The sequence below is a fragment of the Vidua macroura genome, chromosome 3, assembly GCF_024509145.1.
Source record: "Vidua macroura isolate BioBank_ID:100142 chromosome 3, ASM2450914v1, whole genome shotgun sequence".
Lineage (NCBI taxonomy): Eukaryota > Metazoa > Chordata > Aves > Passeriformes > Viduidae > Vidua > Vidua macroura.
In genome coordinates this window covers 54,827,162-54,852,470 of record NC_071573.1, presented here as the reverse complement: position 1 = coordinate 54,852,470, position 25,309 = coordinate 54,827,162, and the positions used below count along the sequence as shown (strand labels likewise).

The window sequence follows — 25,309 nt, the reverse complement described above, 5'->3', positions numbered from 1 at the left end:
ATTAAGACTGGAGATAGCATCTGGGATATGTGACTACATAATACTGGACGGAGAAAACTAAGTTTGAAAAAGCTTTTGGGGTCTGTCTAGTGTGGTAACTGGATGCTGTCCCAAAACAGTAAGCCTAGTGAAAATGAGCATTCACACTTCAGATGTGTACGACATTAACCCTAACTAAGATGCTTATGATAGTGGAATGACTTTCTTCAGAAACCACCTGAGTGTCTGAGTAGGGCAGTGTATTGTGACAAGCAGTCATACAGTTATTTCCAATCCAATGGCTGATTATTCTTTTTGGCCTTGGGCAAGTCACTTAACCCTCTGTCTGTTTCTTCATCTGTAAAATATATTATGGATATTTATCAGTCTCACCAGGACTGATTGTTTAATATTTATAAAGTGCCTAAAGGATGAGAAGCTTAATATAAGGAGCTAATATGTATCATATCATTTTAGATTGATTTTATTTACTTGGATTTTTTCCCCTACCTCCTATTGAATGAGATGCTATTTTGTAGCCTCTTACTGTCATTCCTAATTACCTGGACAGGTCACAATTGGGTAACTCCAGGTTCATTTTCTTCATTTATTCCTAGTTCCTATGAATGCTTTATCTCCCTCCCGCTTTTTTTTTTCCTCCTCCTTTTTTTAATTTAGAGATGAAGAAATACCATATGTTGCTAGATCGTGACATAAATATATTTAAGTGCTGCCATCAATGTTAGTTTATCAGCCTTTCCATTATAAACCCTCTTGTTCAGGGGTTTATAACTTTGGCATTATAACATGCTTCAGGGTGAAACTTCATGTTCATTTTTTCCCCTCTTGATTTGCTTTAAATCCTTCACTCTTCTTAAGTTAAACTGGAGATTAGATGCATTAGTTATACTAGTTGTATAAATTATAATGCAGCAGTAGGCATTCTAAATAGGATGTAAATCAGAGAAACAGAGAATTTCCTAGTTGTTAAACTGTGAGCCTGAGAGGAGAGATCTGGGATTCTTTCCATGAGTGTGTCCCTGGCTTGGCACATAACTACTAAAAAATTATTCAATCTCTTTCTGCCTCACTCTTCTCTCTATATATTGGGATGATGACATTTCTGACTTCACTGGTGTATTGGGAAGCTTAATTAATTAGAATTCATAAAAGACCGATATTCTCAGGTGAAAGGTGCCGAAGTGTGAAGTATTTTTAAGGAGTCTAATGAAAAATTGGTGTGCCTGCTTTCCTGCGTCTGTTCCTCTTATCGCAGTTTAGTGCATATCAACTCTAGAGCTGTGCAGTGTGTGGCAATCAGCAATGGCTTTGCCACCAGTGTGACCACCAGTGTGTGGCCAAAGCAAGGGCTTTGATCTGGAGCACCACTCGATGACCTGGCAGCTTGTTTTTCTCAGACTTTCAAACATTCACTGTATCTCTCAGCCAGCTGTTCTCAGCCTTTGCCTGGGGAGCTTGTGTTCCCCGAATTCTACTTTTCAAAGAGTTCTCTTGTGCAAGACAGGACAGGAACCTGCAACCAAGACCTTGGCTGCAGAGTTTCCCCTTGTTGCTGTTCCACTTGGTGCTGGTGCAAAAGTACCCAGCCTGCTTAGAAGGGAGGGGAAGAGGAAAAGGTCAGGGGTTTCCAGCTTTTTTTTTTTTTCAGGGACATAGCATGGCAGATCATTCTGGTTGTGCTCAGGCAGCTTTTTGGTGCAGACAAAACTCTGTATGGAGAAAAATATTCCAGCCGTAGTACAGTAAATTCTGGAACACTGGCAGGTACTCCTTATGTCATTCAGGTGGAAAAACCTTGTTTGTGTCATGAGGGATGCTCTCAGCGTTTCCTCACTTGAGGACTTTTATTGTCAGCTGTTAGTTTTGCACATCTATCATGTGCTGTTTTCCTAGAGTTGATCCAGACTGGCACCTTCATTTACAGATCTCTTCTTTGCCTGGACTGTGGTGCTGTGCTCAGGAGAAAGAGGTTCTTGGTGGTGGCTAAATTTGAAATTATCTTTCTCCTTATAATTTCAGGTTGAAGTCTTGGCCTCTGAGGATGCTACATTTGGACACAAGGTGTGTAGCTTGGTGCAGTTTTGTTATATAGGTCCCAAAAATATGAATTTTTGGATGTGATGCCACAGAAAATGACAATTTTCAGCCTGAGAATCGAGGATTCTGTGACTTGCATCCATCAATTCAGAAACTTCCCCTTGTGTGTGGTAATCTGAGAATGGCACACGGGCTGTCTTAATCTTTTTCTTGGTATAAAACCTGTGAGCAAGTTTTACTTGCAGAAACCCACATGCAAACATGTAATGTCAGCTTAGCAGCAGTTTTTATGATTGAACTTGCCCAAATGCTGAATTTGTCCTTGTTCCATAGATTTGCAACTCAGAAATTGTACTTGTCTGCTTGGCAGTCTACTGAGTAAGCCACTTTGTTCATGCCCTTTTTCACAGAGCATCTCGAGTAGAAAGTAGTGCATTGAACAGCTGCATCACCCTGTGTTCAATTGTAGATCAGCGTGTGGCGGGCAATAGTGTGTGTTGGAGAGATGACTTCAGACCTGCCCAGCTACATGGATGGGCTGTGTCCTACCTAATGCTCAAGTTTCTTTGGCCAGTGAGCATTGTGATGATGACCACTGTTTTAACTGAGCACTGATAGCAGATGATTTTAATGAGGGCAGATTGTGTGTAGGCTATAACCATAGAGCCAGGAAGAGTGGATGGGGAAGGGAAAAAAGAGATTGTAGAAACAGTAGGCTAAATCATGACAGTGAAGAGTTTCCTGCTGCTGAAGTCCCATATGCTGTGATGCTACTGCAGGTGGAAAAACAGCAGTGCTGTTACTATTAAGGTAAAAAGGAAAAGCAAGTAAATATTAAATAAGTTCTCCAGGTTTATTTGGAATACAATAAGCAAAATTAACCATCAGGAAAAAAAAAAAAAGCTTTAAAAGTACATAAATATGCATGATGCCAGAATTTACATTGTGTCTATATTGTACATTTTTATGTTGATATGTGATAAAGTGATTTCAATAAATTATTAGAAAACAAACAGAGCTAGTCTGGTATTATTTGAAGTATATAATGTATGGTAGTTGGCAGTATTTTCTGATTTTTATTTAATACCCAGCAAGCATACAGAATATTCACTGAATATTTAATAAACCTGGAGGGTCAGCTCTTGTGAGCTCATCTCCATAATCCTTCAGACTAGGTGGGTAAAAAGAAATATTACTGATGATTATTGTCGCCAGTCACTCTCAGAGCTAAAAAAAAAAACACTGTGGAGAAGGCTTCTGAGTTTTTTTTCATGGCTAGATTTACAAGGTGTTTTTATGTCTTGTCATCCTGATGGACATCCTTTGAAACTCCTTTTTATTACAAAAATGTTTTAAGAGTTTTCTGTTGCTAAGCTTCTGTTTTACAAAACTGAATCAGTTTGTTACCAGCTCTGACCATCAATGTCCAGAGTCCCACCATCTTTTTTCCTAAGATTCATCTTCAGAACTATCAGGATCTTTTAAACTCTCTTAGCTTTAGGTTATATAGTGAACTGTCTGTGTCTAGGAATGTCATGTACTTTTTATCAATCAAAAAGAAAGCTAAATGTATCATCCAAAACTTGTTAATCCCAGAATTTATTTCTGCTGTCTATTTAGAGATGCTGCAAAAGCACTTTCTTCCTTTCTCTCCCTTAAGAGGTGCTTTCTTTACCGTCTGTCTCAATGACAAATAAATGCCAGTGTCTCTGTTACATTAACAGATGAGTTTGTGTGCCAACAGAGGATGTGTATAAGCAAAAATTTTTAAATTAAAAAAAGTTAATTTTATAAATTAGGAAATAAGTTGATAGGATAACACAGTTGGCCAGGTAACACAGTTGAGAAGGATGTAAAGTTAAAAATTCGCACCATGCAGTGCTTTCCTTAGTACCTGCTTTTAGTCTAAATTTTCCTCCAGGGCTATTGTAGACTGTTGAGGGGAGCTATCTTTTTCAGGTTTGGGTGTAGAATATATCTCAGCTTGAAACATTGTAGGGCAGGCCCCTCTGTATGCAGGAGCAGAAGCACAGTTTGCTGCAGGGGATGACTCTTCTTTTGACTGCATCCAGTCCACCTATCCTTAGATGCCACTTAGTTTTAGGCTGTTGACAGGCTGTGTTGCCTGTAGATGCATACAAGAATAGTGTCTTTTAAAAAAAAGATATTTATAGACTACTAAAAGAATGTACAATGCCATTTGTTATTCTTAAATTCTCCGTGATGTCAGTCTCATGGTAAATATGCATACTGGCAGCAAATAGGACTGTTTCCCAGGAAAAGGTTCTGAATGAGACATCAGAACATTTTTCAGCTTTGGTGTAGTTATCATTGGCAAAGTGAAGATCTGGCTGATGTATTGTGCCCCTTGAATGGCTGAGTCTTGGATGATGGTCATCATTCTAGTAAGTGTTTGTAGAAATCAGCTGTGTGATGCTTTTGATACAAATTATGCATATGGACTTAGACAAAATAATTCTTATTTTAGAAAATAAAATGAAAACAAAAAGAATTGTGTCAAACTGTCAAAATACCCAGGGAGAAGGCACCTTGTAGTACCAAATCCTGTCTTTATTCCTTAGGCATGGAACAGGTGCAAATTGCAAACCATTAAAAAGTAGTCCTTAGAAATGTTTCCTCCTCCTCAACTTTTTAATAAGTAAACAGTCTTCCCCAAATAAATGTAGGGCATAAGGCATTTATTAGAGTAAAAATTGCATTTTAATATGAACTTCTTGTTTTCATTTTGTGCATATGTGAGACCAGTGCTCTGTAAAAGGCCATAAAAATCTAAGCACATTTTCAAAAAAGTTGTTGTTTGATAAGTATAAATATGTACAGATTTGATTGCATTGCTGTCCAAAGATTTATTTTGGTTGAATAGAAGGAAGTAAACCCATTCGGCTTTCTGTGCAACTAATTTTACAGAAGGAGGAAGCTCTTGGTGTGCTGTAACAGCTCTTTCAATGATGGTACACATGGTGTTCAGTTTAATTTACACATTTATTTGTGTGTGTGTGCTTGAATGCATGTTTGTTTTTAAAGAAAAAAGCCTTCCAGCTTTTGACTGGTTCTTTTGTTTCAATATTCAGAGGGGTTGTGATATATATATATGTATGGTTACGCATGGAGAGATGTAGGGGGAATGACCACATAGCAAATCATAAACAGCTGATAGGTGATCTGGGACAGGCTTAATAGTCATGCCTGGTTTGTTCAAATTCTGATGAGGATAAACATGTAGTAAGTTCCTTCAAAACCATAGTTGCCAAGAAAGTAACTTAGAATAAGAGTTCACTCTTACTCTATAGATGGAGTAGATGGAGTGATATCTGCCCAAGTCTGCAGTCAACACACAGGAATGGATTTCAAAGTTAGAAACTGTTTGAGTCCCATTAATCTTATAAAGCCTAATGATGATGTGTAAAATACTAAACGTACCAATTTATTTTGTGTTTATTTTAGCTGAGTAGGAAGTCATATTTTAGCAGATGGGACCAGTGTTTGCAGATGGCAGAGAAAATAGGAGGAATACAAAGATATGAAAAGAAAAAGAAAAAAATAAGGTGCCCAGGGCAGAAGTAAAAGGTAAAATTACCCTTTTTGAATGATGCTCATTTAAAGACCAAGGCAATGAACAAATAAAAATAGGAGTGTGGGAGTTTTTCAAATCCTCCTAAGAGATTCAGATGCTCAATTTCCATTAGAACCTTTTTATCCCTGAGGTAGAATTGAAAATCTTAGTCTGAAAGGTTGGTTATTATGTAAAGATTTAACCCTCATTTTATTGTTGTAGGAGCTGCATATTGGCATCAGTTGGAATTACGGTGTCAAATGCAGTAGCACACGCTTCATACAGGCTGCAAATGGTGTCTGTTATCCCTATCTAGAACAGGATGCCTGACTTTTTAAATATCTGTGCTCAGTTTACTCTCCCTCCCTTTCCTTAAGGCTTTTACTGTCAGCATCCATCTGACCCAAATAACGTAGGGTAGGGGAGGCTTCATTCAGTTAAGGCTGGTGAGATCACCTCGTGCACGTGTCCCAACCTGTCTTTGGACCTGTGAAGTGCTATCAGCTGTGTTGGCAGCGCTGGCCACAGAGCCTGCCCTCCACAGCTAATGCCGAGGTGCAGTGATCCCAGCTTAGTGCTGCATTAATAGAGATAAGTTTGTTAATGGCAGTCCAGCAGCTACATGTCAGAAGGCTCACAAGTTTGGGCAACAGGAAAAGAGATACTTCTGTTCCCACAGTGGGGGAGCTCCACCAAGAACAGGACTCTCTTATTTGGTAGTGAGCTTTAATCCTTCCATTGTGTGTCATTTTAAGCTGTGTTGTGATGTAATTGGCTTAATCATTACTATTATGTTGCTTTGCACAAGTTAAGATTGTAATTTGACATATGGAAATAAATGGCAACTGGATTAGTGATTTGCAGGTGTCATTTAAAAACGGGGCAGGGAAGAAAGCCTTTCATATTTTGCAAGTGGCATGTTTGCTAATGTACAGAGGCAGAATTAACCACACAACTGCATCTCACACTGGTTTGAAGTAGGAGCAAGCTTCACCTGTTCTTTTCTGGGACTGTGTGCTGCTGGGGTTGAGGAAAAAGAATCTCATTCCCGATGGATGTGTTCACTGTAGGAATGATTTTGTGTTTCCTTTGCGGAAGACAAATACAGGAGTAAAGCTTTCTCTTTGATCGAGAAATCAGCATAATGGAGAGACAGCTCTATCAAAGAAATACAGCAAGGGTGGTATTTCTGATGTGGATGTGTCTGTATGGTGGAGCTTCCAGCATTGTTCGTGAAACTAGCTGTATTTTTGTTTTATGACACAACATAAAGCGATGACCTTGTCTCTATAATTTAGTAACTGTAAGTTGTTTAGAGAGTCTATTCCTAAGTCTTCTAAAGTATGTGCTGCTGGATTGCATTTTTAAAGTGTTCTTTCTCTGATACACAATACATGTTTTAAGAATCAAATGTGCTCAGGACTAAAATATTTTTCCTCCCAAACATACTACTTTTACTCCAGTTTATTAAGGTGTTTTTTGGGTTGCTTTGGTGAGGGAGTGCTGGGCAGAGTGGGGAGGTTCATAGTTTTAGGGGAGGGGTTTTGCTTTTCTCCACCTTGTAGATGCTGCATTATTGCAACAATCAGCACATCATGGTGCATCTTCTGTAGTCTACTTATTTTCATATCCCAGATAGCAGAAGTTCAAATCCCAAGGGTAAATTGAGCTACACAGTGTAGCTATGTGTCATCTTCCTGGTTTGAAGCATAGGACATCAAAGGGAATACATTTGTTGGCTGACTTTGAGTTATGACTGTGCAAACTTAGAAAGAAACTGTTGTTATTGCAATATCTGTAACAGAACCCTTGAGCTATGAGATGGAGATGGCATGAGATAAAATTGAGAGACATGTTCTCAAGAGACATTTTTCTTTTTTTTATGTATTAGCTTGATTGCAATAAAATAATACTTGTTGGAAAGAAAATGAGAATAACCAATTGAAAGAGAAGAAAAAGTAGACATAAAAATTGTTCTCTTCTAATGCTTGCCTTATTTAAGACAGCTTTCTTTTGTTGAAGACTGTAAGCAGCCTTTGCTCCTGCCATCTGGTGGTTGCTAATAACAGTTGCATCTTCAAAGCCAAATTAAATTGTTTTAAAGCCAATTAATCCTTTTCAGAAGAGAATGTTTTCAAGGGTCAGAATTATCTCTGTTTTGATGTGTTGACACTTGGATTGTCTGTGTGTGCTTAGTATATGGGAAAATACAGAGAAATGAGTCCTCATTTACATCTGTCTTTGCACTGTTGACTTAGGTAGGAACCTGGGAGTTGTAAATAAGTTTTTGGGTTTGTTTTAGCTTAGAAAGAATAGATACTCATATTAACCTCCAGTAAATTCTGTTTTGCTACTCACAGGAGAGTTAGGATTGCATGTTTCCCCAGTTCTGTTTTTCATTTCTTTGTGGACTTGTTTCACCTGAGGTGTTCAGATGACTAAAAGGATTTTCCAAACTTTTTTCTTTGACTCGTTGTTAAAGTTGTGTTTTGGGGTTGCAGAAGTCTCCTGAGTGCCCTCTGTGCTGGGTGTTTTCCAAGAGTAGAGAATGGCATTATAGCAGGGAACAAGGTGCTCTTTTTATAGTCTTAGGGTCTGCTTACAGATGTATCAAAGTGTTTTGAAGCACTTATGACTAAGTAGCAGCAACTTGAACAGGTTTCTTTCTGAACAACCTGTGCATATCACTGCTATGCTATTTGTGACAGTCCAAGAAAACATAAAATCGAGAAACCGTGATGATGTTTTACAAATTTCATCTCCATAATCAATAGTTCTTAATGTCTGGTAAGTTTAGTCTCAATAAATACCTCTGTGGTTTGTGGGTTTTTTTCCCCAATTAGTTTTATACTAGTTAAAAGGCACACCAAGAGATTTGTGGCCATAAGTTCCTCTCCATCCATCACACAGTCCTAACTGTGGTCCAGCTTTGTCCTGAGTGCTGCAGGCAGTAGAGGAGTGTATCTAACCACCTCGAGTATGGAGGGTGATTCCAAAAAACACCCACTTGTGGTGCCCCGCTCCTCATAACTATGTCCCACTTCCCATATGGAGAAGATTTTAAAGCTCTCTGGGAGGATGGAAAAAAGTGCTGGCTTCCTGGAGATTGTGATGCCTCCTTGTGCAGTGGAGGTGGGTCTGGACAATTCCATAACAATCCTGCATAAAGAAGAAAAGACAAAATAATACACAAAATAGGAGAAAAAAAAGCTATGTTAGCTAAGAAGCCCCACTTCTCAGAAAGTCAAGATCAGCTGGATAAATGATGTAATAAGAGTTGATTCTCTCCTCCTTGTGCCCTGTGCCCACACTCCTGTAGTTTCAGGAAAGACAAGGCAAGGTTAAGCTTTTGGGAGGATGTGTCTCCTGTGGCAATGTCCCTGTGTGTGTACAGCATATCAGGCTTTCTTGGATATTTCCTTTTTTTCTGCCAGTGATCCAAGCTAGCCATAAATACATGTTTAATGTTCCTTTTCAGCATGAAGCATCTCATGGTGCTTGCAGAATAAATACTGATGGCCTCAGGGTTAGGCTTAGGCAGTTTACATGGGTATGTGGTAACATTTATTTTACAAAGCTCCCAAGCACTCTGTGGCAAGCTGGAGTGAGCACAGATGGTAAACACGCCTTCCTCAGCACCCTTGAACATCGTTGGCCTGTGGTTGGCCCCGTGCCCTGCAACCAGCTGGAATTAGTGCTAAGAAAATGTGAACTGCTGTCTTTCTTCCTATATCATCTTTATTTTGGACATACATAAATGTGATGAACAGCCTTCCTCTCCAGCACTGCGCCGCTTAGGTTATCAAGGTGTGGATTGTGGCCACATTTTGGATTTTGATATGAATTTAAAGCTTCCATTGCCTTTCTGAGAGTACCAGTGCGGAGGTTTCAGAAGATGTGTATGCAATTCAAAGCAACTGTTAGGTATTTGCTCAAGTGACATCTGTAAGTAAGAATCATGGAGTGGTTTGGGTTGGAAGGAGCTTTAAAGATCATCTAGTTTGAACCCGTCTGTCATGGACAGGAATACCTTTCAATTGCATGAAGTTGCTCAGAGCTCCATCCAAGGTGGCCTTGAACACCTCCAGGAACGGGGTATCCACAGTCTTTCTGGGCAACCTCTTCCAGTGCCTCACAACCCTCACAGTAAAGACTTAGTGACTAATTTTGCTTTTCTGATTGATGAGTATCTCTCTTTAGGTGGTCCTATGCCCATTTAGATTGCCACTATATTAAAATGAGCTGCTGCAACATTGAACCATCCAGCTTTTGTGGTGGCAGCAGCAGCAGCAGCAATCCATATTTCCCCATGCTGCTTTTATGAAGAGGCAGTCTGTAGTATGGTTTTTCCCTTTCCAAACTTCATAGAAATGCCAGAAGAATGCAAAATTTGGTACTTCTTTCATGGTGGGAATATGCATCTCCTCAAAGGTTTGAACCGACCATTTAACACCAGTCACTACATCACAGCAACTTAAGTTTCTACCAGAGAAAAAGAATTTATTTTCTCAGTCTTCCTTCTGTTGCTCATTAAATTTTAACTGGTGGGTGCAGTCAGGCAGCCCGAGTCTGGTGTGCCTGAGCTGTCTGGCTGGGTGTGCTGCTCAGCATCCTCCCTCGCTCAGCTGCCTCCTGTTGACATGTAAACGGGGATGATGCTTGCCGGACCAGGCAGGTCCTTTAGAGTTCCCCTTTGTGTGGCCCACAGTGTGGCCCCTTTGATTTACGCTGCTGGTTTGAACGTGGAGGGAGTATCAGATTTACCAAGTCATCTAAAAATTAGAACACAAAGTTTGCTTGTAAATACCTGCACATTTTAAATAAATGTTGAAGCAGGTGGTCTCTTTGTTTAAGGGTAGGAAAAGAGCAGTTCAGAATATTTGCAAATAATTTGCTGTACCTCCTTGATGAAATGAGCAAGTCAGACCAGATTTCTTTTTCTTCTGTAAATTCTACCTGATTGTACAACTGGTGGGACGAGAACCATGCCCTGCAGCAACCAACACCACTTTGCTACAGAAAGCATGCTCCCATTCAGATTGGAACTTAAAACAACAAAAAAACCCACAAGTATTTATTTTATTTTTTAAATAAAGCTACTGTTAATGTGTTTCTTTTTTTTTTTTTTTAAGCATACTTTTATACAGATATAGAAAAAAAATCAGATATATGCTACGGGCTGCTTCCCCTGATTTCAGAATTGGCTTGTTAAAACTAATGCTAGGTTTGAGGAATAGGAATTGCAGAGAGGAGCATGAGAAAGTTGTTGGGTAGACAGATGTGATTCAGGTTTTCATTTCCCCTGTTTTTTTTTCCCAGAGACAAGGACAGGTGTGTTTAGAGCTCTGCTTTGCTGGGAAAAGTGCTGTTGACGTGTTGCAGATTCCAAGAGGAAAAAACAATGACAATAATGCAGAATCCTTGGCTTTTTACTGAACATATTTTTCTTTTACAGAAGACATAATTTTTTAGCTTTGAAGATTCAATTATTTCAGTTTGCGTTTTAAGAATTTCTTCTTGTGAGACAGGGTTTTCTAGTGAATTGGGATATTGACAGATAATTTTATTAGATTAGGATGACACTGGGAAGTCTTGTTTTTCTAGGTCATTCCTTTGATTTTCTTGGTGAACAGTTAATTATACAGTGTTTTCATATTTTTTATATAGGAGGATCAAGATTACAGATCATATTAGCATGATTTTCATACTGTTGCAATGTTTTACATGGTTTTATACTACACACATGTGACTATTGTGACAGATGCTTAGTGTAACAATCATTCTGTATGTTTATGATTTCACTACTAAATCCTTGCTACTGCATGAGATAGACAACAGACGAATTTAGTCTCTTTCCTAAAACTTGCATTATCATTTTAATCTGAAGCAAAATAAGCATTATTTGTACCATTCCATTTAATGTGACTGTTTTCATTCTATCATCCAGTTCCACCCCCCACTTACCAAAATCTGTTTGAATCTCCCTGACCCTCCTGCAAAACTTCCTCACAGTGCTATTCCTTGTGTCAGAACTGATGGACTGATTACCTTGTACATGTAATTTGTATCAAGGGTGGTTTTACAACTTCAGTCCTTGGGCAAAGGCTGTGCTCTGATGGAGGGACGTACACCTTAAAATCATTTGTGGGAGGAGCAGTTAGAATACATGCTAATTTAAAAATTAATAAATGTATTTTAAGAAGTGAGTTAACTGCTGTTTATGAAGGAAAGTGATGAAGTGAATCATGTGGCACTGTTTTTTGTTGCACCGAAGTAACTAAATACCATTATAACACATAGGATTCTGCAAAAGCTTTACAGTAATATAGGTATGTAGGCTGTTTATATGCAAACTTGTAGGTTTGTTTAGCATTGGTGCGTGCAGAATGCTGCCAAGGTCAAAATTGTTAAGATGCCCCAAGTAGTACTGAGGGAAGGAATTACGTTGGGTAAAGCATTGGGGTTTTTTATTTAGGTAACCTCTTTCTTTTTCTCCTTTTTTTGGGGGGGGGGGTGGGTGGGTGGGTTTTTGTGGGGTTTGTTTGTTTTGTTGTTTTTTTGTGTGTGTGTTTTTATTTTGTTTTGGTTTGGTTTTTTGGGTTTTTTTTTGTGGTGTTTTTGTGTTTTGTTTTTGTGGGGTTTTTTTTGTTTTGTTTTTTTTTTTTTTTTTGTTTTTTTTTGGTTGTTGGTTTTGTTGGTTTTTTTTTTTTTTGTGTGGTGGTTTGTTTTTTTTTTTTTGCTTTTTGGTTTTTTTACCAGCAGTATTGTGGAAAAGGATCCTGAAGGAGAAATTGAGGGGATGCTGGGTTTGGAAAAAACATGGAATTCAAGCAATAGGTTTAGAACTGCAGTCTTTGGTGGAGCAAATGTTGAAGGTGATCACAATACTGTTAGGATCCTGTGTGTTGTCTGGCTTAGTTATAGAGAGGTTTGAAAAGTGAGAAGGAGAAGTTCAAACTTGATACAGTGAGCAAGGGAAAGCTAATGGAGCACATTAAAAATGCAAGCTGACCCAGATACACTGTTGAATGGTGCCATGTGGTGTGCAGCTTTATATGGCAGGCTGCAGCGCCTTGTTGACCAGAATAAAAGCTAAAAAAACTGGTGATAATACCACATTGTTTGCAAGTTGAAAGAGAACATAGAACAATTGGACTGTCCTGTTCTAGTTCATAGGTGACCTCAAGAAAAAAAACAATTTTTCGACATAAAAGCAGCTTTTGATTTCTGTTAAATGTATATAGTATTTATTTTTTTTTTTTTAATTACAGAAATCACTTTTGATGAATGGTCAAGGTGTATGCCTCATTTCCATAAGTGTGTCTGCTTTCTGCTCTCCTGTTAAAGCTGCATATACACAGAACCCTGGAAGAGGGAAAAAAAGTTAATACTATGCCAAGAGTTAGTTGTTCAGAGCTAAATTCTTTCTCGCTGGAATATGATGACATTCAGAATGGAAAAGGGTGGCAAAATCCAGCCATTAATTTTATGGTACTTTACTTTCAGATTAACTTTGAAGAAGTGTTTTAACAGCTGTGAAAGTATCAGAATATGTTGATATTCTGTTATTTTTTAGATAATATCTAAAATAGTAAAATGACTTCTAGCTGCTATTTGAAACTTGATGGTAAGTTATTCATTTTAGTACTGAGACGATTTCAACTTGGAATTATTATCTTATTTATAAATACCAGCAAAAGCTTACAGAGGAAATGTTGACATCCCTCTCCACCTATCTCCTGCCCCATCCTCCTGCCTTGCATCTGCCTTAGCTCTCCTTGAACTGTGTAAATGCAGGCATATATGATTGGTAAATTATATATTTTTATAGGACTAGGTGGTTTGAAATTGATTTTTTTTTCCTAGGGCTGTATGTTACAATGCATTTTCAGTTGGTAGAATAATAATAAAAAAGGCTTGCATGTACCTGTGATGCATTTGATTCCTCCCTGCAGTGAGTCATTGTGGATCTCTTACAGCTAAGTGCTTGTTCCTTGTGATCAGAGGAAAATGCTACACACCTTCTGCTTCGTGCCTATTAAATTCAAGTTTCTATTGTAGGCAGCATTACACAGCTATCTTTGAGAATTAAAGGGAGGAAAAATACGAAGAACAGTACATGAAGTGAAAAATCAAAAAGCCACTTTGTTTGCCCTCAGCCCTAATTCTGATTTTTAATGCATTCCTGTTCTCATACTTGCTTCTTCCAAATTTACACATTTTTCTTCTATTCAGAGCCCCGGCCTTTGGTACCACGTTGAAATTAATGACCATAATGGCACTTGCTATTTTCTATCTCCTGGAACCTAAATGATGGGTAGCAACCTTTTTAATCCTGTTAAATATAACATACAGTTCCTTTATCCAGACCATTATTTTGAGTTGAAGAAGGGATTGTTTTCTCCAATTTTATTATCATTTTTTCCCCTCACCTTTTTCATTCCCTGAGGGACTGGTCAGGAGAACAAAGTATCCGTGTTCCTGGGAACAGAAATAGATCGTTCCATTCATAATTTAGTGATCTATTTCTGTTTGGCAAAGTTAAGCACATGCTTAACTTCAGGTCTGTGATTAAATCTCACTGACTCCAGTAGGACTTAAATGCTTTGCAAAACTGCGACTTTTATTCCTATTTCACCATCACATCGTTCCTTCTGTCTCATTACTCTTTTTTTTTTCCTTTTTTCTTCTCCCCTCCTCTGCCATGCTGCCAGTTGACTGTGCTTAGTGTCAGCAGTTTATGTTCTGCATGTTTAATGAAGGCTACGGCTCAGCTCAGCATAGCCCTTCCCCTTACGCTAACAGAATTTTGATAAATGAGATTTCCTTGTGTGGAGAGCCGAGAAGAGGCTTTGATGGGAAAAGGCAGGGCATGAAATCAGCAGGTATCAGGGTGTGCAGATCATAGGCGTTTTAATCCAAAAACAAAATAAAGTAGTTGTTATGACTAACTGTCTTCAAAATGTGTAGCTTCCTATGAAGCACAAAAAGGATTTAACAATACACCAGCAAAACAAAAGTAGATTTAGAAGGCAGTAATCTGAGCCAACGTGTTCTTACCTTCCTTCTTGCTCTGTATTCCCTGTGCCTCCCACCTCAATTGCCAAAGTATGCTATATATAGGCAATTGGATTACAATAATTATTGCTGAGTTTAGCACATGGAAATGTATTTGAGTTGTGGTTTATATCCTGTGTTGATCCAAACCATGAGAAAAATCTATTTTATGCCCATTCAGGTTATTGACTGCAGTAGAGGGAACTAGTGGTAGATAAAAAGAAAGTGCCAGCAGATACTGAAAGAAATCTTTACTTGAAAAGGATCCTTCCTCCTTTCCTGTTTATATGTTCATTTTTCTGATACTGCTCACTGCATTCTACCCTCCCACCTCTATCCCACATTTCCAGTCATTCTCCTTCATGGAGATTTAGCTTGTTCAGTGATCGATTTCCTATTCAGATTATATTGCTGTGTAATTTTTTAAAAATGGTTTTGTGTGCTAGCATGTGCCAGTGAATTATTGGATTGTTGAAATAACATCAAATTCTTTACTGAAGATTATAATCTGACATAAATGATTCAAGGGCAGTAATGGATCCTCCATACCTAAAACTGGGGCTATTTTATTACCTTAACTAATGTTTCATAGAAGTTTCTGCAGCTGCAGTGGATTAGCAGTGAGTTGTTTTTATTGGAGAGATGAAGAGAAAGGACAGTTGGTATGGTTATAGTAATTAATAAATAACATAGTTAATTACTCTGCTGGCTCTCCACTATGTTCAGAGATTAATTTAAATCAATTTGCGCTTGCTTCTATTAAAATACTCAAAACTGTGTTTTTATACATGCACATGGAAATATAAAATATATATAGACAAAGCTGTCTATTTAAATACACATGTAAAATTTTATTTCTTATGTACCTATGTTTTGTTATGTAGGCTTTTTCCTCTTTCTTTGGCAGGATTTTTGCATGGCTTCTAAAGAGATAATTGCTGATCTTGCAATTTTTTCTTAAGTTGGTTCATATCATAGCTGGTCACTAAATCTTCCTATAATGTCTGCAAAAAGTTTCTCAGGATTTTCTACTCCCCTCCAATTGCTCTCCTTCCCTGTCAGCCAGGTGCTGACAGGGCCTTCTACAGCTGGGAGGAGCTCAGTGTAACTGCAGTACTCCTCCCTGCAGAAAACAGGGAGGTACCAACCCCAGGTACCCCAGCTCCTTCTGGGCTGTCATTTTGTCCATTTCATTTTTGCCAAAATGGAAGTCAAAAGTTTGATGTCAAAATACATGAACAGAGAATCGTGTGGATCACATTATCATCAGGCATATGTACACACACATTGTGGCACAGATCCAGCTGCTGGTGGTGATGTGCAGAGCTATTTGGTTTGTAAATCACTTAGTCCACCTCTCTTCCATTGGCTTTACCAGGGAGTCAGCATTATTTGAACTAATGGGCTCTCAAGATTTGTTTCAGACGCATTTTTCTCACAGCAACTGAGAATTGGGCTAAAAATAATCTTGGATAGGACTGTGCAGAGAATCAAGTTGGTACTCCATGGCCCAGAAGGAGAACAGTGTGGGGCAGATCCCTCTCTGATTTCAGAGGGATTGAGCTAGGACTTGAAGATACACTAGAATGCATCCTTCCTAGGAAGGAATGTGTGCCCTCATTTGTCTGGGCTGTGCTCATAGTGTTTTGTAATTACTGGAGAGAAGCTGTGCATGGGTAATGTGCTGTGATTGTATCGCCAGCAGATTTGAAATACAAGGTCTTAGCAAAACAAAGAAAACCAGTGTTAAAAGGTAAAAAGAGAGCTATGTCCTTTCCACATTTGAGAGTTAAATCCTGTTTATTTTGCCTTAAATTGTAGGGAGTTGGATAAAGGCTGGTTACATATTTTTAATCCCTGATCACTAAATCTCCCAGGAGGTGAAGTCAAAGAAGTTTTGTTGGGGTTTTTTTTGGGGGGGTTTTTTTGGGTTTTTTTTTGGTTTTTTTGGTTTTTTGTTTTTTGTTTTTTTTTTTTGTTTTTTGCTCCCTGCCACTTATTTCCTTCAGACTAGACAGAATGAAATCTTCAGTCTAGAATAGAAATATTTCAAACATATGTAATAAAGTCTTTGTGCAGTAATTTCTAAATATTGGATTATCTTATGAAAAAATTAAAAGTAATTAAAAACAGCACCTTTTATGGCAGCACCTGGTTCTTTTTTTTTTTCATGCTGCATCTATTGCCACAGTTTCTTCTTGTAGATCTTTACTGTGAATATACATTTTGCCAGAGAGCATTGCTCACTAAGATTTGGAGTTAGTTTATAATATTTTACAGTGAGTTAAAGTAATTCTACTCTAAACTATGACAGTGTAATTTAGGGATTGCATTCCATACATACCCCCTTTTATCGTGTTCTGCCAGAGACCATCTTTCTGCTAAATTTGATGAAATATACATTCCAAATCCCAAATGTGCACATACTTTAAAAACAACGCTACTAAGAATGCCTGTCACTTCATGGTATTGGCCAGGACAGTGGTGCCTTACCTCTACATCCCCACCATGCAAATTGTGCTGTGCTAAACTGCAGCAGGAACCTCACTCCTGGGGGAGCACTGGCCTAGCCCATCACATGTGGTGCTCTGTGGGCTGGCTACCACAGCTCTGGGGGGTCCAGTGCCACCCTCGGCAGGATGCTCCTGCTTAACCATAAATATCTCGAGACCCCTCAATTAGAGGGCTTTCCAAGATGAAGAGTTGTGTGGAGCCTAAAGTCTACCCACAACTAGGTGCCATGGTGTGCAAAATCTGAAATGAACTTCCAGTGAGGCCCAGATGATTGCTGTGCTTCAGCAGAGGAGAAGAGTTTGCCTTCTCACTTTCCTACTGGTGCCTCTTTAAGGTGTGGGGGGGAAAAAAGGGCCTGTCAGGGCTGGATAAATTTCCAGATCTTTCTCTGGTTAGAATTGTCTCTTCTTATTTTAGTCTTGCACTTCCTATTTTGCTCTGCAAAGTTATTTGAGTTCAGCATGTTCTAATTTAAAAGTGAAAGATGGTTTTCAGTACACTCAGATACATGCGACCATTGCACTGTGGTCTCCTTGCATACTTCAGCAAGCCTGGAATGTCTCACTCCAGGGCTTGCTTCCCTCAAGGTTCATCTCTCTGTGTTTTGGTAAAGAGATGAAAGGTGCAGAAAAGGGCTGGTGTTGAATGGAAGTTCATTGTCTTGATCTTTGATTTATCCCCTTATCTAGACGTAGAATATCTTACACTTAAATATTTTAGTAACTTAGGGGAAAGAACTGTTAAGTAATACGTTTTTCTAAATTTAATTTTCGAAATGCCAACAAGCTCAGTACATTCTGGGACATGTAACCTCACAGCACAGAGAGTCTGAGTGAGCCACTCAACTATGTAAATTGATCAAACACCAGTCGGTAGATTGAAGTGTACATATTTGCATATGTACACTTGTATATGACACTTGGTCTAGAAGAGAGTGGATTTGCTTTGCTGGAAAGATGTTCAGTAAAAGTGAATACGACCATTTTGACATCTAGGCTAATCAGTTTAAGAGCAGGTTGCCTTGTCTCTGTAATTGGTTTTGCCCCCTTGTCATTTTAGTATTAAAAAAAAAATTAGGCAAGAGGCCCCAAATAACAGGAAATAAGGCTCAAATGCAACGTTATCTGTTATTATTTCAAAGTTACTGCTCCCTACTGCACAATAAAGTTTGTGCTAGGAGGCATAAGTAGAAAAGCTAGGTTCAGTTTCTGTCAATTTTGAGCTTTCTTAATGCATACACTCTGAATTTTTGTGTGCTTGTTGAGAACATCTTGCAAAAGGCTTATGTACATATGAAGTTCTGGCTGCGTATCTGTAGAGCTGTACATGCTCAATTGGAAGTAATAAAATCAAAGATTTTCTATACCTTGGGTCCATTTTGTGCATACTAGCAGCATGGATAGCAGTAATACTAAACTCTTTGGTGAAAATAAAATAAGCCTGAGATTGTCACTGTAGATTGCGCTCAGCTCTGCTTGTTGCTTATGTGTCACTGCTGAGCTATAAGAAAGAGCATAATAAATTTAGAAGGAGTGTTGTGGGTGCCAGTCTTCAGTTTCAAAAGGGCTGCGCCAATGTCTGGTGCTCAGTTCCTCCGTCCCAGAGGTGGCATCTGCCGTAGCTGAGCAAAGGGGAAACGTTCCCTTTTTCAAGTCATTGTGTAACAATGGAAAGACAGTTTTTTAAAGTGAATTTTGAAAGTTAGTTACGCATTAAATTATTCAAAATTGCAGTATAGTATTTCTGGGTTTCAAAATGCTTTATAATATTTCATATTTATGCTTCTGTGGTAAATTGATACAAAGGAATTATTTGTAAAGGGATTGCAAATGGTTTCTATTCTTACATAGGTATGATCTTGCAAATCATAAAGGAAGCAATATTTCAAAACAGAAGTTGTTTTAAAGTGCATATATGTTAGCATTTTTATTCTGTAGTTGGATCTTGTCATTCTAGACTTAAAAAGGCTTTTTAATACCTGGAACCAGTCTGTGAGGAAATTATAAGATGGGTGATGTGATGAGCAGATGTCTAATTCCAAAATACTATTTGGACATTATCCAGATTTTGGAATATTTTTCAGGGAGAGAGTCATAAGCTGTTTTAATAATTAATTTAGAGAAAGCACTTTTTGCAACCATTTTCTGAATGCAGTTACTTTATTAATTTGTCTCATTTCTTTGACATTATTTATAGAAGAAAACCATGACATTTTACTAACCTGTCTTTAGGATGATGTAAGTTATTTAATAATGTGGATTTCAAAATCCTAGATAACAAAAGATTATATCATTTCCTTGATATTGTACATATACTAAGAAAAGTAATAAGCACATGTGCCTGCTTTCATTCATGCACATACAGCGAGGGAATGAGAACAGCTATGCATGGAACTGATTGCTTCCCATATATTTAAACTTAATTTTTGCGATAAGGGAGCTCTAATCCCATTTTTGAGACCATGTATGTTTTTCTAACAATCCTCCAAGCAGTAACTAAAATGCTGAGTATTATACTCTGTAATAAGAACTCAACTGTATTTTCTCTTGAATGAAAAATGCTGTTCCTTTGAAGACACTTCTATCCCCATGGCATAGGTGTGGTTATGCTGAAAGATCCATGGAAAAAATAAGGCATCATTCCTGTTAGTGGTAGAATCCAGGTAGTGTAGGAAGTCTTTTACATTAAAAGAGGTTCCTAACTTTCCTCTTAGATTTAAGGATTTTGTGTCTGGAACATAATGCATATTTTCCTCACTATGCTCCCACCCCCTAGGAAAGAAGAAGGAAATGGGAAAACAACATTCTAAGGAAGGCAATTATCCTCTCAGCTTTATCTCCATACTCCTGTTTCATCATGGAAAAGTAGTGACTGAGTGTTGCTACGACATTACATCTGTGCAATTTATCAAAGCTTATGGGATTTTTACTTGGGTTACAGAAGGCTCATTAGTCATCAAGTCAATTGAACATAGGTCATAATTATTACAGTATTAGAGCATTCTTGAAAAAGATAAATAAGTGTTAGGGCTGTGAGATCTATTGGAATAAAAGTATTTTAATAAAAATGTCAGTATTTTAACATCCTTCAAGATCCACAAAACAAACCTGAACCTGAGTTTCAAATGAATTACAGTACTGCAACTGATGATGAAAGTTCAGTGATAAAGAGATACTGCTGCCTAATTTTTGAAACATAAGGCAGTGCAACTGTGAAGGAAGGGACTGTATTTCTGTCTGTTTCTCTAGGACTGTCCTTAATGAGAACATAAAGAGTTTGCATCGAGGAGAGAGTTTCTGTGTGACTAAACTTTACAAATCTATATGGTTTCAACAGTCCTTAGGTGCCAGTTTAAAGAGTGGTAGCTTATGGTTCCCGACTAACCACTTACTCCAGAGAACGCATCTTCCCATCAGTTCTTGGATTTATCTTGCATGCTTTTTCTGCAGACCGTTCTTTTGCATTCAGACACCATGATAGTGTCCACTGTGAGCAGACTGATGTTCAGAGAAGCAAAGACTAATTTACAGAATTCTCCATCATCACTGTAGAGCTGAGGTTGGTGTTAAAGCCATGTTTCCCCTGCCCCCTCCTCCTTTGCTGTGTCTCTGGCTACCTTGTTGTATAGTTTATGTTTCTCTGTCTTTACAGTTTTGCAGACAGGCATTGTCCAGGACTATGAAAATTGTGTCTCATAATGTGCAAGGCAGCTGCAGCATGTCACATTTGCACTTTGTAAACATCAACACAGTAATTCCCTTGCTGGATAGAAATTTGCATGCAGCTTCGAGGCATTAAAATACTCCATCTATAGGAAATAATCTTGGTAGAACTTGATCCATTTGTTGGTTACAGAATCTTGATTATTAATGAAAGGAAATAATGTTCCTGAATTTCAGTTCCAAGTAATGTAGATTTAAAAGGGTTTTTTTAAGCTATTATTTTGTTCCAGGTGTTGGTGGAGGAGTTTTTATAGCATGTTCTCCTTCCATGTGAAATTCTGGAACCTTTTCTTAAAAGCTGCTTAAAAGTCTTTCTTATTTCCTGAGAAATTACTTATTAGCACATGATTTTGGATGTTGTTATTAGATGAATTGTCCTTTTCTCAAAAATACAAAATCCAGTATGTGTCTGGGTGTACCATCAAGCAGTCATTATCCAACACCTAGGCCAAGGTTTTGATGTTACTGTGTGATGAGTGTGCTTTTTATTTGCTTCCTTGTAACAGCTGAGAGCAGTCCCGGTATAACATAAAGTTGTAGAATTTGAGTTGTGTGATTATAAGAACAATCTCTGCATTCTTTAGATTAGGTGTCTATCAGGAGGTCCTTTGCCCCAGAGGTGAAACAAATTGTTAAGGCTGTTTGCACTTCAAAGTATGACACTGGTTCCTGGTTAGGTTTTGTATTACAGGCTTCCAAATCCTTCAGCTTTTGGCTTTACCAGATGTATCCATTGAGAAATTAAGGAGACTTGTGTATCTCTGCAAAATTGGATTTGGTCTTGGCCTGCCTCTTCACAGAGAAGTCGTTAATTTCATAAAGCTGGATGCTGGTGTTCAGGAAAAAAGAAAGATAAAAAGGAAGAAGAAAAGCAGAGCAGATGCATTTCTTAGCACAGGGCGATGTTTGTGGGTCTTGTTCAGGGACACGCGCTATGCCTTTAGATTGCCGGAATGAAGAAACCTCAGTAGCTCTTGAGCACTTCTTATGAGCAGTAAATGCAGTGCAGAAAGAAGAGCAGTGTCTGTAGGGCTTTATAAAGGTTCCTGTAACAGCATTTAACTTAGTGCTTTTTTCAATGGAACCTGTTATGACCTAGCTGACTGGCCTTCATTAATTTTGCTGGGTTTTATACAGAACAGGAGTGAAATCAGCAATCATAGGAGGGAAATTAAAATTTGAGTCTTTCTATCAGTTGAAAGCCATTTTTTTTTTCTTGTCAATTGGCTTTGCCCCAAGTCACATTGTTTTCAGTGAATCTGTTGAGAGTGAGACAGTACCTAACATTATAAAACGTAATAAGCTGGAATTTGGAAAGTCTCCTCCATCTATTTGTATGAAGTAAGCAGCTTGGAAGGTCATGCAACAGAGTAACACTGGAATTTTAAAACAGTGAAAATTTTATTCGTATAACTACTCTATGCCATTGTTTCTTTTAAGCAAAGATTCAAATGAGAAATGAGTTAAGATGAAAGGTGCTGGAAGGGTACAGGTGGTAGGTCTTTGGTTCTGTGGCTCTTAGCAGAAGAAGCAGGCTTTGGCCCTGTGGTGGCACAGAAGAAAAAAGCAGCACAGAAAGCTGAATAGTTACCACATCTTTGTGAGCACTTTAGTCTGTTCAGGGGATAGAAGCACAGATCCTCTACCAGTATTTCCAATGTGAAACAGTCTCAAGCCTTGCTTTGCCCTTCTCACTTGTTCTGTGGCTGCAGCAGCTTGTGTGTGGAAAACCAGTAGTATAGATCCTTTGGAAGATATGGGGGTAAGGAAGATGTTTCTCTTTGTCCTATGCACAAGCTGTTATTCTTCCCTGCCCAGCTTTATATAAGGGGTTTAACACCGAATTGTTCCCATAGCTACACTGTATAGAACAGTGCTGGTACACAGAACTATATAATGAGAAGTTATAAAAAATGAATTTAATAAATAAAGAAAATCCTCCCTATCTTGTTCAGGTCCATTTTGGAAAGCAGGGATGAGAAGATCACCACTGATTAAATATATCTGTTGTTAAATCTGCCAATTAAAAAGAAATTCTGCTGGAGTAGAAATTTGAAAGTGGTTTAGAGAAAACAGGGGAGCAAAAAGATCAGGAAGAAGATGAAAAATTAAATGCTATTTTAAAATTATTATGTGTTCTAGCTAAAACAATGTGTATGCTCTCAAGTACTTAGTGCAAGGAATTGAAAACAACCCCCTCCCTTTAGACTGAAATTGGTATGTAGCTTGCCTAAGCTTTAATTCCAGAAAGTCTTGGGTTTTTGTCATTATTTGCTATTTAACCCTATACTAGGTAAAATTTGCAGTTATGCACACAGCTAACCAAACAGCAGGAATGCACTATGCTAATGGTCTGGTTATATGTCTAACTGTTCTTTTTCTTTAGTAGCATTTTCTTCTCTCTTTGGGGCTGAACTAGAAAATATGCTCAACCTGAGTCTGCTACCAGTGATGACAACAGCACAAATTTAGTACATCTCTCTTAGAATTTCAAAAAAGATAATTTGGCTGTTAGATTTCAGAAGACTTTCCATGTTTGTAATACATTTGAAAATTTCAACTGTGCTGACGTAATACTGTGGAAAATCTTCTTTTGAGTTCAATTCATATCCTGATTTCCCAGGGCACTATTCATGCCCTCAACTTCTGGCTGTTGAGAGGATCTCAGACTGTAGAGCTGATGCACTCCTGCCCTGTAGGGTAAGCAGATCCCAGGAGCACACCCAGGTCTGTGATGGTCCCACCACCATCCACGGGTAGCTCCTCCATCAGAACATGGCTCTGAATCCCAGAACGGGGAAGTCTCAGAGCAAGTAGCTCGCCTGAGATTAGTCCTACACCACCAGTTTGAGAGCTGTGGGGAGACCACATATCTAGGAGCCCATTAGCCTTAAGTTGGCATAATGGCCATGGAGGTGGAGAATTTCTGTTGGTATTCTCATTTGCTCAGATTGAACACAGGAGACGGCAATGTGATGTTAATTTACTTTTGTCTTTTTGTTTAGCTAGTGAAACACTTGTTTTATGTTCAAATAGATATGTAGGATTTTAATCTAGATGTATTAAACAGACAACAAATGAAAATTATGCTTTGTGGGCATCTCACTAGTGTTGAAAACCAGAAGGCTAATGTCTGCAGTAAGCAGCACCATTTAAAGCAGTACCTAACCGTGTTAGATCTCATAAATCCTTTATACTTAAAGGAAAAGAAATTCTGCTTGCTCTAACATGAAATGTAAAACTTTCTATCTCGAGCAACAAACCCATCTGTCAAGGCTAGTCTGTAAAGCAGAGCCCTGGTGGATGATCTGAAGGGCAGAAAACAGCTGTGCTGTATTCCAGGCTGGCATTTGTTAGCAAGTAGTCTTTGGGTAATATTTATCAATGCACTGGTCTTCCTTTAAGAAAACCCAAACGGGTTGCATGTGTATGTGCTGAGAAGTTCAGCCCCAAAGAACAAGTTTGGAAAGGCAGAAGGAAATGGAGACCTGCCAAGCCTGTTGGCTGGAGTCATGGACAAGAGCAAGGCCTGTCTGAACTGCCACTCAGTTTTTATTCTGCGAGTTTGCAGGGTTGGTGATTAGAGTGGCTTTCGCCCAATTATGCTGTGATTATTCCGCTGCACTGTAATTGACTGGGGAGATATGCTAATACCTGTCATTTGGGATGATAAAAGATGAGCGGAGGACGCAATGCATTATTTAGCTGGCTGTGTGATAGATGAGGGATGCGCAGAGTACTTTAATTGCTGAGAAGAGAGGTTAAGCTGAACGAACGGATGAATTAGAAATGAGTTTTTTTATGGCTTGTGGAAAAGTGAAATAAAGGGAAATGTGCTTTAAAACTGTAGCAGCAGATAGAAGCAAACACGACAAGACACAGTCTTTTAGGCAGCTTACTTTCGTAATTTAAATATATAAGAGAACACACGGTTTAGTGTTCAGTAAATAATAGCAACAATTATGATAAAAAATGCTCCGTGAGTTCATATCCTTGCCAACAAAATCGTTGTAAAAGGAACTGGTTTTGTTTGAGGTGAAATTTGGTTATTTGGAACCTTTGCAATTTCTGTTGCAGTTCAGACCTTTAAAACATTGTTTCTAAGGGCTGTGGTACCACCACTGGTGAATAATGTTTTGTGTGCACAGGTCAGCTATAGATTTACATAAATAATATCATGCATACACTTACATATATACACACACACACAAAATCTCTTGAGTATTCGTGTTATACAGTTAATAAGTGCACAGAGAGAGAAGTGAAAGAAAATGAATATTCATAACAGTTGGAGGAGTGTAATGATACAATTAGCAGGAGTATACAAATAACTCACAAGTGACAAAGCTCTTACCCTTTGGGTGGGAAGGTCATTAGAAACTGTATCTTCTTTAAAAAAATAAAA

The 25,309-nt window shown here is 38.4% G+C and overlaps 1 protein-coding gene across 3 annotated transcripts in view; it reads left to right on the top strand.

Annotated features, from left to right (window-relative positions):
- ARID1B (AT-rich interaction domain 1B) overlaps positions 1 to 25,309 on the top strand; it is a 325,304-nt gene that overhangs the window by 179,600 nt on the left and 120,395 nt on the right. Inside the window, exon 4 of one of the 3 annotated variants that reach the window (XM_053972621.1) lies at positions 2,020 to 2,061. The exons of the other annotated variants lie outside the window; for them this stretch is intronic. Coding sequence (XP_053828596.1) covers positions 2,020 to 2,061 — 42 coding nt within the window. The remainder of the gene's footprint in view (positions 1 to 2,019; positions 2,062 to 25,309) is intronic. 3 annotated transcript variants of the gene reach the window in all.